Source organism: Oncorhynchus nerka, linkage group LG1, assembly GCF_034236695.1.
Source record: "Oncorhynchus nerka isolate Pitt River linkage group LG1, Oner_Uvic_2.0, whole genome shotgun sequence".
Lineage (NCBI taxonomy): Eukaryota > Metazoa > Chordata > Actinopteri > Salmoniformes > Salmonidae > Oncorhynchus > Oncorhynchus nerka.
The window spans coordinates 24,289,250-24,305,086 of record NC_088396.1 but is presented as its reverse complement, the minus strand read 5'-3'; the positions used below and the strand labels follow the sequence as shown (position 1 = coordinate 24,305,086).

At 44.4% G+C, this 15,837-nt stretch overlaps 1 protein-coding gene across 1 annotated transcript; it reads left to right on the top strand.

Moving 5' to 3' along the window:
- Positions 1–5,770: 5,770 nt before the first annotated feature.
- On the top strand, positions 5,771–15,413 carry LOC115130979 (tetraspanin-7-like). Its single transcript, XM_029662596.2, has 8 exons — positions 5,771–6,027; positions 12,500–12,688; positions 14,076–14,150; positions 14,289–14,384; positions 14,467–14,622; positions 14,691–14,774; positions 14,935–15,015; positions 15,102–15,413. The coding sequence occupies exons 1-7, from the start codon at positions 5,851–5,853 to the stop codon at positions 15,001–15,003; spliced, it is 846 nt and encodes a 281-aa protein (XP_029518456.1). The 5' UTR covers positions 5,771–5,850; the 3' UTR covers positions 15,004–15,015; positions 15,102–15,413.
- The last annotated feature ends 424 nt before the right edge of the window (positions 15,414–15,837 follow it).

Sequence of the window (15,837 nt, the reverse complement as noted above, 5' to 3'; positions counted from 1 at the left end):
CACGTGGTGTGGAGACGGATTCTCGCCACGCCACCTGGTAGGAGCGACCTGTCAGGTAGGACGCAATCCAAGCGTGGGCCGCGCCGGGAGATGCCCAACTCGGAGAGGGTGGAGAGGAGGATCTGATGGTTCACAGTATCGAAGGCAGCCGATAGGTCTAGAAGGATGAGAGCAGAGGAGAGAGAGTTAGCTTTAGCAGTGCGGAGCGCCTCCGTGATACAGAGAAGAGCAGTCTCAGTTGAATGACTAGTCTTGAAACCTGACTGATTTGGATCAAGAAGGTCATTCTGAGAGAGATAGCGGGAGAGCTGGCCAAGGACGGCACGTTCAAGAGTTTTGGAGAGAAAAGAAAGAAGGGATACTGGTCTGTAGTTGTTGACATCGGAGGGATCGAGTGTAGGTTTTTTCAGAAGGGGTGCAACTCTCGCTCTCTTGAAGACGGAAGGGACGTAGCCAGCGGTCAGGGATGAGTTGATGAGCGAGGTGAGGTAGGGGAGAAGGTCTCCGGAAATGGTCTGGAGAAGAGAAGAGGGGATAGGGTCAAGCGGGCAGGTTGTTGGGCGGCCGGCCGTCACAAGACGCGAGATTTCATCTGGAGAGAGGGGGGAGAAAGAGGTCAGAGCGCAGGGTAGGGCAGTGTGAGCAGAACCAGCGGTGTCGTTTGACTTAACAAACGAGGATCGGATGTCGTCGACCTTCTTTTCAAAATGGTTGACGAAGTCATCTGCAGAGAGGGAGGGGGGGGGGGAGGAGGATTCAGGAGGGAGGAGAAGGTTGCAAAGAGCTTCCTAGGGTTAGAGGCAGATGCTTGGAATTTAGAGTGGTAGAAAGTGGCTTTAGCAGCAGAGAGAGAAGAGGAAAATGTAGAGAGGAGGGAGTGAAAGGATGTCAGGTCCGCAGGGAGGCGAGTTTTCCTCCATTTCCGCTCGGCTGCCCGGAGCCCTGTTCTGTGAGCTCGCAATGAGTCGTTGAGCCACGGAGCGGGAGGGGAGGACCGAGCCGGCCTGGAGGATAGGGGACATAGAGAGTCAAAGGATGCAGAAAGGGAGGAGAGGAGGGTTGAGGAGGCAGAATCAGGAGATAGGTTGGAGAAGGTTTGAGCAGAGGGAAGAGATGATAGGATGGAAGAGGAGAGAGTAGCGGGGGAGAGAGAGCGAAGGTTGGGACGGCGCGATACCATCCGAGTAGGGGCAGTGTAGGAAGTGTTGGATGAGAGCGAGAGGGAGAAGGATACAAGGTAGTGGTCGGAGACTTGGAGGGGAGTAGCAATGAGGTTAGTGGAAGAACAGCATCTAGTAAAGATGAGGTCGAGCGTATTTCCTGCCTTGTGAGTAGGGGGGGAAGGTGAGAGGGTGAGGTCAAAAGATGAGAGGAGTGGAAAGAAGGAGGCAGAGAGGAATGAGTCAAAGGTAGACGTGGGGAGGTTAAAGTCGCCCAGAACTGTGAGAGGTGAGCCGTCCTCAGGAAAGGAGCTTATCAAGGCATCAAGCTCATTGATGAACTCTCCGAGGGTACCTGGAGGGTGATAAATGATAAGGATGTTAAGCTTGAAAGGGCTGGTAACTGTGACAGCATGGAATAGAGCATTTAATATTATTCTGTATGTAAATCTGATACATTTGTATTGTACATATTAATCCATCATCCATTTTGTATGATCTTTTTTGAATTACAATTTGTATGATATGCTACGAATTACAATTTGTGGTGACTAACACTAACTTTAACTAGCTTTAGGGTGCTAAGTTTAGGTTAAAGGGTTATGGTTATGGTTAGGCGAAGGGTTAACTAAAAGGGTTAGGGGAAGGGTTAGCTAAAGAGGTTAGGGGAAGGGTTAGCTAACATGCTAAGTAGTTGCATATTAAATTATACTTGTCACATGCGCCGAATAGAACCTTACAGTGAAATGCTTACTTACAAGCTCTTAACCAAGCATAGTAGCTAAAAAGTGGTAATTAGCAGCAAAGGTGCTGCTTGTCCATGATGGGATTTGAACCTTTCATTTGCTAAACACTAAAATTATACACCTGCCCATCTATCCATCCTGATCAACCCCCCCTCCTTTTGTTTTTGCCTTAAGTAACCTTCTATCTTATGTAATTATACCAAACGTAACATATTGTATCAAACTAATTTGACTGTCCTGGATATATGTTTAGTATGTTGTGTCTAGTGTATGTGACCAGTCTGCAAAACACACACACACTTTATACACAGAGACTCCTGTACTCACAAATACACTTACACACGTCCCATGTACAGTCCATTCGGAAAGTATTCAGACCCCTTTACTTTTCCACATTTTGTTACGTTACAGCCTTATTCTAAAATTGATAAAATCATTTTTCCCCTCCTTAAGCACAATACCCCATAATGCCAAAGCAAAAGCAGGTTATTCGACATTTTTGAAAATGTATAAAAATGTTTAAAAAACGAAATGTAAAAATTATATTAGTATTCAGACCATTTACTCAGTACTTCGTTGGCAGCGATTAGAGCCTCAAGTCTTCTTCGGTATGACGCAGCTATATTTGGGGAGTTCCTCCAATTCTCTGCAGCTCCTCTCAAGCTCTGTCAGGTTGGATGGGGGGCACAGCTATTTATAGGTCTCTCCAGAGATGTTCAAGTCCGGGTTCTGGCTGGGCCACTCAAGGACATTCAGAGACTTGTCCCGAAGCCACTCCTGAGTTGTCTTGGCTGTGTGCTTAGGGCCGTTGTCCTGTTGGAAGGTGAACTTTTGCCCCAGTCTAAGGTCCTGAGCACTCTGGAGCAGGTTTTCATCAAGGATCCCTCTGTACTTTGCTCCGTTCATCTTTGCCTCGATCCTGACTAGTCTCCCAGTCCTGTTGCGGAAAAACATCCCCCCTGCATGATGCTGCCACCACCATGCTTCACCGTAGGAATGGTGCCAGGTTTCCTCCAGACGTGACGCTTGGCATTCAGGCAAAAGAGTTCAATCTTGGTTTCATCAGACCAGAGAATCTTGTTTCTCAGGGTCTGAGAGTCCTTTAGGTGCCTTTTGGAAAACTCCAAGCAGATGTCATGTGCCTTTTACTGAGGAGTGGCTTCTGTCTGGCCACTCTACCATAAAGGCCTGATAAAGTGCTGCAGACATGGTTATCCTTCTGGAAGGTTCTCCCATCTCCACAGAGGAACTCTGGAGCTCTGCCAGAGTTACTATCGGGTTCTTGGTCACCTCCCGGACCAAGGCCCTTCTCCCCCGATTGCTCAGTTTGGCCGGGCGGAAAGGTCTTGGTGGAAAAGTCTTGGTGGTTCCAAACTTCTTCCATTTAAGAATGATGAAGGCCACTGTGTTCTTGGGGACCTTCAATTCTGCAGACATTTTTTTTTGTAGCCTTCCCCAGATCAGTGCCTTGACACAATCCTGTCTCGGGGCTCTACGGACAATTTCTTCGACCTCGTGGCTTGGTTTTTGCTCTGACATGCGCTGTCGACTGTGGGACCTTATATAGACAGGTGTGTGCCTTTCTAATCATGTCCAATCAATTGAATTTACCCCAGCTGGACAACAGTCAAATTGTATAAACAGCTGAGCTCAATTTCGAGTCTCATAGCAAAGGGTCTGAATAGTTATGTAAATAAAGTTCTGAAAAAACGATTTTTGCTTTGTCAATAATGGTGATTTAAAAAAAAAAGAGAATCCATTTTAGAATAAGACTAATGTAACAAAATGTGGAAAAAGTCAAGGGGTCTGAATACTTTACGAATGCACTGTAGAGACAAACACTGGACCGTTTTTTTATACTGTTTTCACACAGTGTATTTATACTGCATTATTCACAGAGCTCATTCTACTAAATCTACTACTGTATTGCATTTTGTTACACTGTTTATTTATGCACTGGTTGCTCAACATAGCTCGCTGTATATATATACTGCTGTACATAAAAATGCACGAAAAATTATATATTTTTCGTGTATGTACGCATGGATGATAGTGTTATTGGGTTATTCATTGGATCCGTTCTGACATTAGTAATTTGTTGTTTTTAATTTTTAATTATTATGTGTGTACTTGTTTGACATTTTTGCTGCACTGTTAGTAACACAAGCTTTAACATCTGCTAAACTGTGTACCCGACCAATATATTTTGATGTGATACAATTGTCAGATGCTGGACAATTCAACTTTAGGCACACTTTTCAAGTTAATGTGATTCCCCGAAAGTAATTCAATAATGTTTTATTGAACTAACCATAGAGCTGCACACAAATGTGTATTTATGTTACAATGAGCAGTAATCTATTATTTATCGTGGTCTTGAATTACAAACTGTTATACACTTTATTATCTAGCGAATAAAACCGATTACGTCTAAGGACGCAAAACAATCCATTCAAAAGTGGGCCTAATAAATTATCAGCACATATCCGCCAACAATCGGGGTATTCGAAATATATAGAATAAAAGTTAGTGGGCCTAGTTCGCTTTGAAATACAGTAGATGCTAAATTATAAAACCATTCATCCGATGAAGAAGCAAAGCTAAAGTAACCTAAAGGTAAATGCTAACAAATCTATTTCTCAACACGAAACTCAACAGATCACAAAATCACTACTTGGACCACCAGCAACAGACTAATTACATACAAGTACTTTTAGACAGCAAGATCAGGGCAGAGCTACCAGAAATGTTGCAATCGATATTTCAACAGTGCAGGGATCGTCATAGCCGGAGTGCAATGGCTGAACCGCGCCCCGCCCTCTTAATAACCGTGTCTCCATTGCCGGATATGAATGAGTATACACATCAGTGGGAGTGGTAGTGACTCCAGTGCCAGCATTTTCTGCTGACAGGTTAGCTAACGTTCCCACTTTGGCTCCCGGTAACGCATCATATCGACTAGAATTTAATGACGCTTAGGACAAAGTGGCGAACAGCGATTAATTTAGTTTTACTACATTATATCACCATCCGACTGTCTACCGTGTTGCATGATAGGAATAATCTATACATTGACTTTTTAATATCAAAATGCCTGTCAAAATGTTGAATTCACGTTCAAGCACACACAGCCAGACGAATTATTTATAACTATTTATGGTGTTCAGTAGCCTTCCAGGCATTGATGCATAGTCGTTTCCTTGTGCTTGTGTACTGCATTGACCACAGGGTGGCATGTGACTCCCAGATCTGACTCCCTACCACTTCTTCTACAACTAGACAGAGTAGGTTAGGCCAGGGGTTCCCAAAGAAGGGTCCGATGTACTGCAGGGGGTCCGCAGCCTTTTAATTTTTTTTTTTACAACTGAATGTTTATGAATATTGCTACGTAGCAACAACAGATTAAAGGAATTTTGGACAAGGGATCCATGGAATAATATTTACATGGTGCAATAAAATGGGCCTGGGGGGGTGGTATTTTGTTTGAATTTAAAAGCATGGTAATTTAAGCCTGAAAAATGCTAAATAATATCTCTGCCCTAAGGCAAAATGCTTAGAATTGCAGAACATTTGCTTTAAAATGTTATTTCTGACGCCAATAGGGGGTCCTTTAAAATGTTATTTCTGACGCCAATAGGGGGTCCTTTAAAATGTTATTTCCCAGGGACTGACACTTGATTAGTCCAACCATGCACTGCATAAATCATAGTAAAACTGCTTGTATGCAAAAAATAAATAAACGTTGAACACCGTTCTATCGTAATGAACGCATCCCTGACTGCTAATACTGCCCTTGGAAACGCACGCCAAGAGGGTGTAATGGAGCTGTGTTGTTTCTCGGGTTATTTGCTCCACAGATCAGATCTACGAACAGATAACACTTGTCAAAGCGAATCTTACCTACTATTCCGGAGAAAGAATATCTGACCCTGTATCAGTGGTTAATGGGGCAATTTTGGCGGCTGCGCTGTGAATGTCCTCCAGCGGAGAGTCATGGTAGCGCAAGGTTTGCAGAAACCTCCTTTTCAGTTTACTGTGGTATTGCATTGGGCATAATGGAGACCAAACCAGTGATAACCTTTCTCAAAACCCTCCTCATTGTTTACTCCTTCGTATTTTGGGTAAGTTAACGTTACCCTAGGTTTATCCATTCCCCAATGTAAGCCTTGGAGAGATTAGTTATCGTTGTAGATGCAGACATGTGCGGTGTACCCGTATAGAAAATAAATGCATGCCCTCTATGACGAACGGGGTAGCCTACCTTTATTTTTCTATATGGATGATTCATTCAGTTATTTCGAGGGTGGACGTTCGTCTTTTATGACTTCTTGCTACCGTACATGTAATGCTATAAATGTGTTTCAGCTGTGCCTTTTGTGACGATGACTTATCGGGTAATGTTTACAACCACACACGCTTGGCGAAATGCGACATCCTCAGCTGTCCAACCCAGCTGTAGGCTTATTGCGCACATTGTCACCGACTCCAGCTAGCGAAATGTTGCTCTCTATTTCGAAGTTGTCAGTATGACCGCAATACATATGCATGGCATATGCGTCGAATATAGAGCGCATCAGCTTCTCTGTGGTGACAGAGATAGGCAGAGGTTATCAGTCGAGGCTGTTGATGCAGGCAAATCAGCAGCCACTCATGTAACGGTTTCTGTCTGGTCCATCATTTGGTGCGTAGCTAACATGGAAGTCACCCCGTCAATGCCAAGGCGACAGTATGCATATGCTCTCGTCATTGGTCATTATACCAGCATACAATGTTTTGTCATTGATTTAGACTAACCATACTGGATATGTGGCACTATATAGCCCCGACATGGATGTGCACCTGGCTTTGTAAACATAGCCTACAGCCCATTTGAAATGATTTGTCTGCATCCTGTTAAGTTGTTTGTTTTAATCATAGCCCCTCTATTAATTTAATAGGATCTCTATGTCCTAAACCTTCAAATATCCAGAATGATGTGATAATGGCAGCCATTTTGGTCAGGGATAAATCCAAACCAGTCGAAAGAATGGCCGTATAGGCATAGGCCAGGGGTATTCAACTCTTACCCATTGAGGTCCAGAGCATGCTGGTTTTCTACCTGATCATTAATTGTGCCCACCTAGTGTCCCAGGTCTAAATCATTCCCTGATTAGAGGGGAACAATACAGTGGAACTGGCATTGAGGTCCAGAGTTGAGGTAATGCATTTCTTGCTTTTACTTATGCTGGAAAATTAAAGTAATTCATGTGATATTAAAAAATGGTGTAATAGAAATACTGTCACTGCAAAATATTGTCATATAATAATAAATACAGTTTATACTGGTTTTATAAAACAGAAAATATGTATAAATAGCCTTTAAAATATATGTAAACTAAATAAACCCTAAATGTCTACATTTGCTGTTTTCTTCCAAAGCTGGTGCAACCGATGTGAAATGGCTAGCTAGTTAGCGGTGGTCCGCGCTAATAGCGTTTCAATCGATGACGTCACTCGCTCTGAGGCCTTGATGTAGTTGTTCACCTTGCTCTGCAAGGGCCGCAGCTTTTGTGGCGCAATGGGTAACGATGCTTCGAGGGTCATACCATAGCATGTATTTCTTGAGCCAATTCCTGTGTCTATTAGGCTACATGAGAAACAGTAGCCTACAGATGGGCATCAAGTTGGATGGGTAACTGGGTAACACATAAGCAATCCCTCTACAGTCAAACCAAAAGTAAACAAACTCAGTGTGTATTTGCAGCTCTTATCCTGAGAGATATCTTTGTTAGACAAGGATAGAGTGATGCTCCTTCTACACCTTGGAATGGGCTGAGGTTAAAGGGGCGGGTGTCTACACCTTGGAATGGTCTGAGGTCAAAGGGCTGGGTGTCTACACCTTGGAATGGTCTGAGGTCAAAGGGGTGGGTGTCTACACCTTGGAATGGGCTGAAATTGGCTGAGGTCAAAGGGGTGGGTGTCTACACCTTGGAATGGGCTGAGGTCAAAGGGGTGGGTGTCTACACCTTGGAATGGGCTGAGGTCAAAGGGGTGGGTGTCTACACCTTGGAATGGGCTGAGGTCAGAGGGGTGGGTGTCTACACCTTGGAATGGGCTGAGGTCAGAGGGGTGGGTGTCTACACCTTGGAATGGGCTGAGGTCAAAGGGCTGGGTGTCTACACCTTGGAATGGGCTGAGGTCAGAGGGGGGGTGTCTACACCTTGGAATGGGCTGAGGTCAGAGGGGTGGGTGTCTACACCTTGGAATGGGCTGAGGTCAGAGGGGTGGGTGTCTACACCTTGGAATGGGCTGAGATCAGAGGGGTGGGTGTCTACACCTTGGACTGGGCTTAGGTCAGAGGGGTGGGTATCTACACCTTGGAATGGGCTGAGGTCAGAGGGGTGGGTGTTGGTGGTGGTTTGAAATTCTCCAGATAGTTTGGTTCCTGAGTTTCACTGTCGTCAGCTTGTCATGACAGCTAATGTCTTCCGGCGAGTGCTTCAGACTCTAGTTCACACGCTGTGGTCTCCAGTAGTGCAGTTGGCAGACTTGGGGTATGTGAGATGTTAATGTTTAAAATAGACCTCCCCGAGGAGACTGGTGGGAGGAGCTATATGAGGACAGGCTCACTGTAATGGCTGGAATGGAATAAATGGAACGTAGTCAAACAGGTGGTTTGATACCATTCCATTCCAGGCATTACAATGAGCCTGTCCTCCTATAGCTCCTCCCACCAACCTCTTCTGATTTCAATGTCTAGTTTTGATTTACATTTGGTTGTGTTCAACTAATGTGAATTATGCGTGAAATCAACAAAAAATTTCACCATGTCATTGGAATTACATTAAAAGTTGGGTGAAAAAAAAGTGAAATTCCCTTAGATTGATGAGTTTTTGCAAGTCCAATCAGTTTTCCACGTTGATTCACATTTGATTTTTTGTTGTTTTTGAAATGCCATGGAAACAACGTCGATTCAACCAGTTTTAACCAAGTGGGCCATATTTTCTCTTTTGGGGACTGGGGGGGAAAGGGGTCATTCATGTTGTCATGGCTGCTGGGTTCTGAGTAATCTCCCAGATTGCATTAGAATGTATTAGTTAGATGTTGCCTCGTTACCTGTGATACAGGGTCCAAAGTTTTCTTCATAACCCTAATGGTTCAGATTGTTAGAGTCATCCGATCCTAGATCTAGGACTAAGGGCAACCACTACAATGGTCGATTGCATCACAACAACAGCGTCATCACTTCCTCCAGCCCTAGCCTGGGTTCTGTTTTCAACAACAACATCATCACTTCCTCCAGCCCTAGCCTGGGTTCTGTTTTCAACATATGACATCAGCTGTATTGCATGCAGACAAACACACTGTCTAGTCTATCTTCTGGCCTGACTATCAATGTAATAGGGGCTCCCGAGTGGCGCAACAGTCTAAGGCACTGCGTCTCAGTTCTCGAGGCATCACTACAGACACCCTGGTTTGAATCTAGGCTGTATCGCAACCAGCTGTGATTGGGAATCCCATAGGGCGGCACACAATTGGCCCAGTGTCGTCCAGGTTTGGCCGGTGTAGGCCGTCATTGTAAATAAGAATTTGTTCTTAACTGACTTGCCTAGTTAAATAAAAAACATAGATGCAAGGATTTGTATAATACAAAGACAAGATAGATAGATTGATAGACATTGATCAATCAGTGGAGGGATAAGTATACTGGTACAACGACAAAGAAAACACACTCCTTAACACGCAGAACTCACCTCTCAGGGCCATTGGACTAGGGCATACATATGACCACCTGTTGTCACCTCACCGCAGAACAGCTGGCATGAACATGTGACTATTAGTGTGGGAAATTGGCTTGTGCACTTATCTTATGTGTGTGCACCCACTTATAACTTGTGATTAAGATATTATCATTTCTCACAAAGTCCCAAAAGATTCTGAAAAAAAATACACATTTTCTTGAATCCCTTGGTAAACGGTATTTACATGATAGTTAGCCTACCTGATAACTACTTTTTGTTTTATGTTTATAGAAATCTGCAAGCGATTCTTGTTAAATAAGATGAATATCAGCGATAATAGAACAGTAGAATAAACCATTATCAAGGCAGTATTCTTATAATGATGGCAGATAGTCCTGTCTATCCTGAATGGTCATTAAGTACAAGCTCACACAGGCCACGAGGTGGAGCATAATTGCTAAGTTCGCTACGCACATTGAAACCGCAAGACTTCCAACAGTGATAAATGTAGGAGCATTGCCATTATACTGTGTACATTATGTAGTACCAGATATACAGTACAGAGGGGGATATGAGCTTGAATCATTAATGCCGTGTTTGTGTTTCCACTCATTACTAAAATGAGCCCTTTGGTCTGTGTTGGTGTCATTACTTATGAATGGTTGAGAAATAAACATATTCAGAGATAATAGGGACATTTGATTGATTTAGGTCTGTGGTGGTGCTTTGATAAAAAGTAAAGTTTTATCATTCTGTGGTTTTTAAGGGATTGTAGTGCCTCAGTCTTTTCATTTGTGAAGAACAGTTCAGGTTTCGAGGGGAGTTAGTACATTTAGACTTATGGAGAGGGAGGGGGTTTGCCACCTGCTGTTCATACAAGGTTAGAAAACAAAGAGAGGAGGAGAGGGAGATGTTTTGTATGTTTTGGCTGAGTTCTGCTTGGATACTGCAGCACCTCAGAGATGGATGTCTGTTACCATGGATACAATTTAACTCTGGCCCTGCCAGCCAAATGGTCCCTGTCCTTGACACCTCTCCTAGTGTTCTTCCATCCCAAACGGGTGCACATGTTTGTCCCAGCCCAGCACTAACAAACCTGATGCAACTAATCAAGGCCTTGATAACTAGTCCTATGATGTGCAGACGTTTGCTACAGTCGAGCCCTGCACCTCATTCAGGTAATGATAATACATTTAGACCACAATTGGGCCTGACACCTGCCAGTAAAACTATATGTCACATTGTTTGTGTGCCTGTGTGGTTCTGCTTATGTGGATGTGTGTGCAGGCCTGCTATGTGGCAGTATGACAGACGGCAGGAGAGAGGGACCTCGTGGTGGGGGGTAGGGGGCTGATGATGAGTTGGCAACAGGCTTTGCTAGTTCGGTGGCATTAACAGATCGGCACCCCTTCTGTACCCCCTCCCAAAAAGCAGCTGCCCCCCAGCTGGGACACGGGCATTTAGCTGGCCCACACAACACACTCCTTTATGAGTGGCCTTCATTAGAAATGCTAAGAGCAGTGCCACAGGAGGAAGCGGCTCGCTCTGGATCAAAGGGTCCTTTTGATTCGCTCCCTCTTTGTGTGTGTGTGTGCTCGTGTGTGTATGTGTGTTCCACAGAAAAACATCCCCCCATTCCTTCCCTCTCTGCCTCTGCACTCCCCTCTCTGTTATGACACCTAGAAACAACTGCTATTTGCTCCTTGGTCAGAGAGGACAAGCTGAAAGGTTGATCTAGTTATCACTTATGTAAGGGATAAATAACAAGGGGCTATGCGTTCTGTGTAAAATAATGAACGACGTGTGGAGGGTGTTCCACAACGCATTAGCGGAGTGAAACACACCTTCCACCGAGTTGTATTATTTTCCAGAGAAAGCATAGAGCCCCGAGTTGATTATCCCTTTTATACCATGGCTATAATTTAACACATTTGCAATTAGAAATGTGTTCATTTGCCAGTAGGAATGAAGTTTACTAGATAGCTACAGTAGTTGCCGTGGTAACCAAACAGACTTGCTAGTTTAGCTAACCGAACCATGAGTCCTAGCTTGCTATTATGAAAATCGAATTCAACAATACCCATACTGTTTTCAATTTGACTTTTGCTTTCAAAAGCAGCTCAAACAAAACATGTAAAAAAAATAACCATAGCCATTGAATTCTCCCGTGTTGTAGGGAATTAATGCACGCTTTAGAATGCCCTTCAAACCAATCAGAAAGGAGTATTCCATGGTATAATTAAGCAATAAGACCCGAAGGCTTGTGGTATATGGCCAACATATAAGGGCTGTTCTTAGGCACGATGCAACGCGCCTTTGGCCGTGGTATATTGGCCATATACCACAAACCCCAGAGGTGCCTTATTGCTATTATAAATTGGTTAACAACGTAATTAGAGCAGTAAAAATAAATGTTTTGTCATACACATGGTCTGATATACCACCGCTGTCAGCCAATCAGCATTCAGGACTCAAACCTGCTATCAATTACACTCAAAAAAGATTATCTTAGATCTGTGTCCAGGGGAAACTTCATTGTCCCATACTGTGGAGAGGCAGAGGGTGGGTGGCTATGCATTGTTGAGCCATGGGGAGTGTTCTCTAGTCTTTGGTCTAAGCACGATCAGTAGGACCATCAGTAGCAGCACTGCACTCTGCTGGCTGAATAGTGTACCTCTGGATGTCAACATCTGTCTGGCATCTTCTCCCCTCTCCTCCTCTGTCTTCTCCATCTGCTCTCTCACCTCTTTCCACCCATCGTCATCACCCTTCGCTCATATATTTCCCCTTTAATACCTACCCTCTCTCTGTCCTCTCCCCTTTCACTCATCTCCTTTCCCGCTCTGTTTCTCTCTTTCTTTCTGTTCTCCAGATCACAGGAGCGATCCTCTTGGCAGTGGGAGTATGGGGGAAGTTTATGCTGGGCCCGTATATCTCTCTGATAGCTGAGAACACCACCAACGCTCCGTACGTCCTCATCGGCACTGGGACTGTCATCATCGTCTTCGGCCTGTTCGGATGCTTCGCCACCTGCAGGGGGAGCCCATGGATGCTCAAACTGGTGAGGGGAGAGGGAGGAGAGAAGCATGCACACACACACACACACACACTGGAGCTGGGAATCTGCAGGTGGGGTTGTGAAGCATTGTTTTGATACTGATTAACCCAGAGCAGTTGGAGAAACACAATGATAATTATCTACACTACCATTCAAAAGTTAAGGGTCACTTAGATATGTCCTTGTTTTTGAAAGAAAATCACATTTTCTGTCCATTAAAATAACATCAATTGGTTCAGAAATACAGTGTAGACATTATTAATGTTGTAAAGGACTATTTTAGCTGGAAACGGCAGATTTTTTTATGGAATATCTACATATGCGTACAGAGGCCCAACCATCCTGTGTTCTAATGGCATGTTGTGTTAGCTAATCCAAGTTTATCATTTTAAAAAGCTAATTGATCATTAGAAAACCCTTTTGCAATTGTTAGCACAGCTGAAAACTGTTGTTCTGATTAAAGAAGCAATAAAACTGGCCTTCTTTAGACTAGTTGAGTATCTGGAGTCCTCAACTGGCAGCTTCATTAACTAGTACCTGCAAAACACCAGTCTCAACGTCAACAGTGAAGAGGTGACTCCGGGATGCTGGCCTTCTAAGCAGAGTTCCTCTGTCCAGTGTCTGTGTTCTTTTGTCTTAATCTTTTCTTTTTATTGGCCAGTCTGAGAAATGGGTTTTTCTTTGCAAATCTGCCTAGAAGGCCAGCATCCCGGAGTCGCCTCTTCACTGTTGACGTTGAGACGGGTGTTTTGCGGGTACTATTTAATGAAACTGCCAGTTGAGAACTTGTTAGGCATCTGTTTCTCAAACTAGACACTCTAATGTACTTGTCCTCTTGCTCAGTTATGCACCGGGGCCTCCCACTCCTCTTTCTATTCTGGTTAGAGCTAGTTTGCGCTGTTCTGTGAAGAGAGTAGTGCACAGCGTTGTACGAGATCTTCAGTTTCTTGGCAATTACTCGCATGGAATAGCCTTCATTTCTCAGAACAAGAATAGACTGACGAGTTTTCGAAGAAAGTTCTTTATTTTTGGCCATTTTGAGCCTGTAATCGAACCCACAAATGCTGATGCTCCAGATACTCAACTAGTCTAAAGAAGGCCAGTTTTATTGCTTCTTTAATCAGGACAACAGTTTTCAGCTGCGCTAACCTAATTGCAAAAGGGTTTTCTAATGATCAATTAGCCTTTTAAATTATAAACTTGGATTAGCTAACACAATGCGCCATTGGAACACAGGAGTGATGGTTGTTGTTTCCAGTTACAATAGTAATTTACAACATTAACAATGTCTACACTGTATTTCAGATCAATGTGATGTTATTTTAATGGACAAAATGTTTTCGTGTGTGTGGATTCCCCACTCTCTACCCATCTCTCTCTATCTCTACAGTATGCAATGTTCTTGTCCCTGGTGTTCCTAGCTGAGTTGGTGGCTGGGATCTCTGGCTTTGTTTTTCGTCATGAGGTCAGTTTCTCTATTTGTAATACATTACCCACAATTCATCTGGCCCCATCTCAGCCGCTTACCTGCCAATAGAAATACGTCACATCACGTGTGTGTGTGTGTGTGTGTGCCCGCGTGTTTGTGCGTGTGTGTCCACAGATAAAGGGAACCTTCCTGAGGACGTATACTGACGCGGTGTTGAACTATGATGCTGAGGATGAGAAGAGCCTGGTAGTGGACAACGTCCAAAGCAGCGTGAGTCACAACAACAACAAAACTACTATTCTAACAACAACACACAATTCAATCACATCTCTGTCTGTGTGTCTCTCTCCAGCTGCATTGCTGTGGGGTGTACAACTACACCAGCTGGTTGGGCAGTGTGTACTACCCTGCTAACGGCTTTCCCCTGAGCTGCTGCTCCAACTCCTCTGACTGCAGCCCACAGGACCTCCGCAACACCACCATAAACCACACCAAAATCAACCAGCAGGTGTGTGTGTGTCTGTGTGTCTGTAACCATCCACTGTGTTACACACTAACCCGTACCCTGTGTTTCAGGGCTGTTATGAACTGGTCACCTCCTTCCTCGAGATCAACATGGCCATCATTGCAGGAGTGACTTTTGGCATCGCCTTCTCACAGGTGAGATAGAGAGAATGCACTTGTGTGTTGATATGAGTGCTGTTTTTAAGGTCTACTATAATCTAAAGCAGTGTTTCCCAACTCCAACCCTCCAGTACACATTTTATTATAGCCCCGGACAAAACACTGATCTAAAGTTATCTCTCTCTCTCCTTCTCAGTTGATTGGCATGTTGCTGGCATGTTGTCTGTCCAGGATCATTACAGCTAATCAGTATGAGATGGTGTAGCTGGGAGAGCAGGTTAGTGACTATTCTCTCACTTACACGCACACACTATACACACACACTATAAACACATCTAAGAGCCTATGTGTTTTTTTTTTTAGGGAGATGAAGAGGAGAGGGTGAACAGCATCTTGGTAGACTGGGACAGAAGATCCCCACAACACTAGCACATTGCATCAATAACCCCCCTCTCTCGCTCCCCCTCTCCTCCCTCCCTCTCTCGCTCTCTCACGTTCTCTCCCCCTCTCTCTCTCACGTTCTCTCCCCTCCCCCCTTTCTCTCACTTTCTCTCCCCCTCTCTCTTTCACACTTCTCTCCCCTCTCCCCCTCTCTCTCGCTCTCTCTCTCTCGCTCTCTCTCACTTTCTCTCCCCCTCTCTCTCTCACTTTCTCTCCCCTCTCCCCCTCTCTCTCTCCCCCTCTCTCTCTCACTCTCTCTCACTTTCTCTCCCCTCTCCCCCTCTCTCTCTCACTTTCTCTCCCCTCTTTCACCCCCTCTCATTATTGTAACTTATTGTAAAGAAACACCATTCCTTAATGCTACTGTGCCATGAGCTTCTCTCAGTACCTTAAACTCCTCCACTGAATGACTCTGCTGGTAAAAGTTGCAAGTAAGCACTGATCTAGGATCAGCTTACCCTCCCCAACACAAGATTGACCTTGGACCAGCATCTAGGGGCAACGTCCTCCTACTCCATATGAGCTTAGCAGTCCCTGACACTGTGGAGAAGTTTCCCTGAGGCACAGGTCTAGGATCAGCTCACCCCACCCTTGATGCTAACTTTAACCATTAAGATAATGAATTAATATCTGACCCTGCATTAGTGCTAAGGGGCAA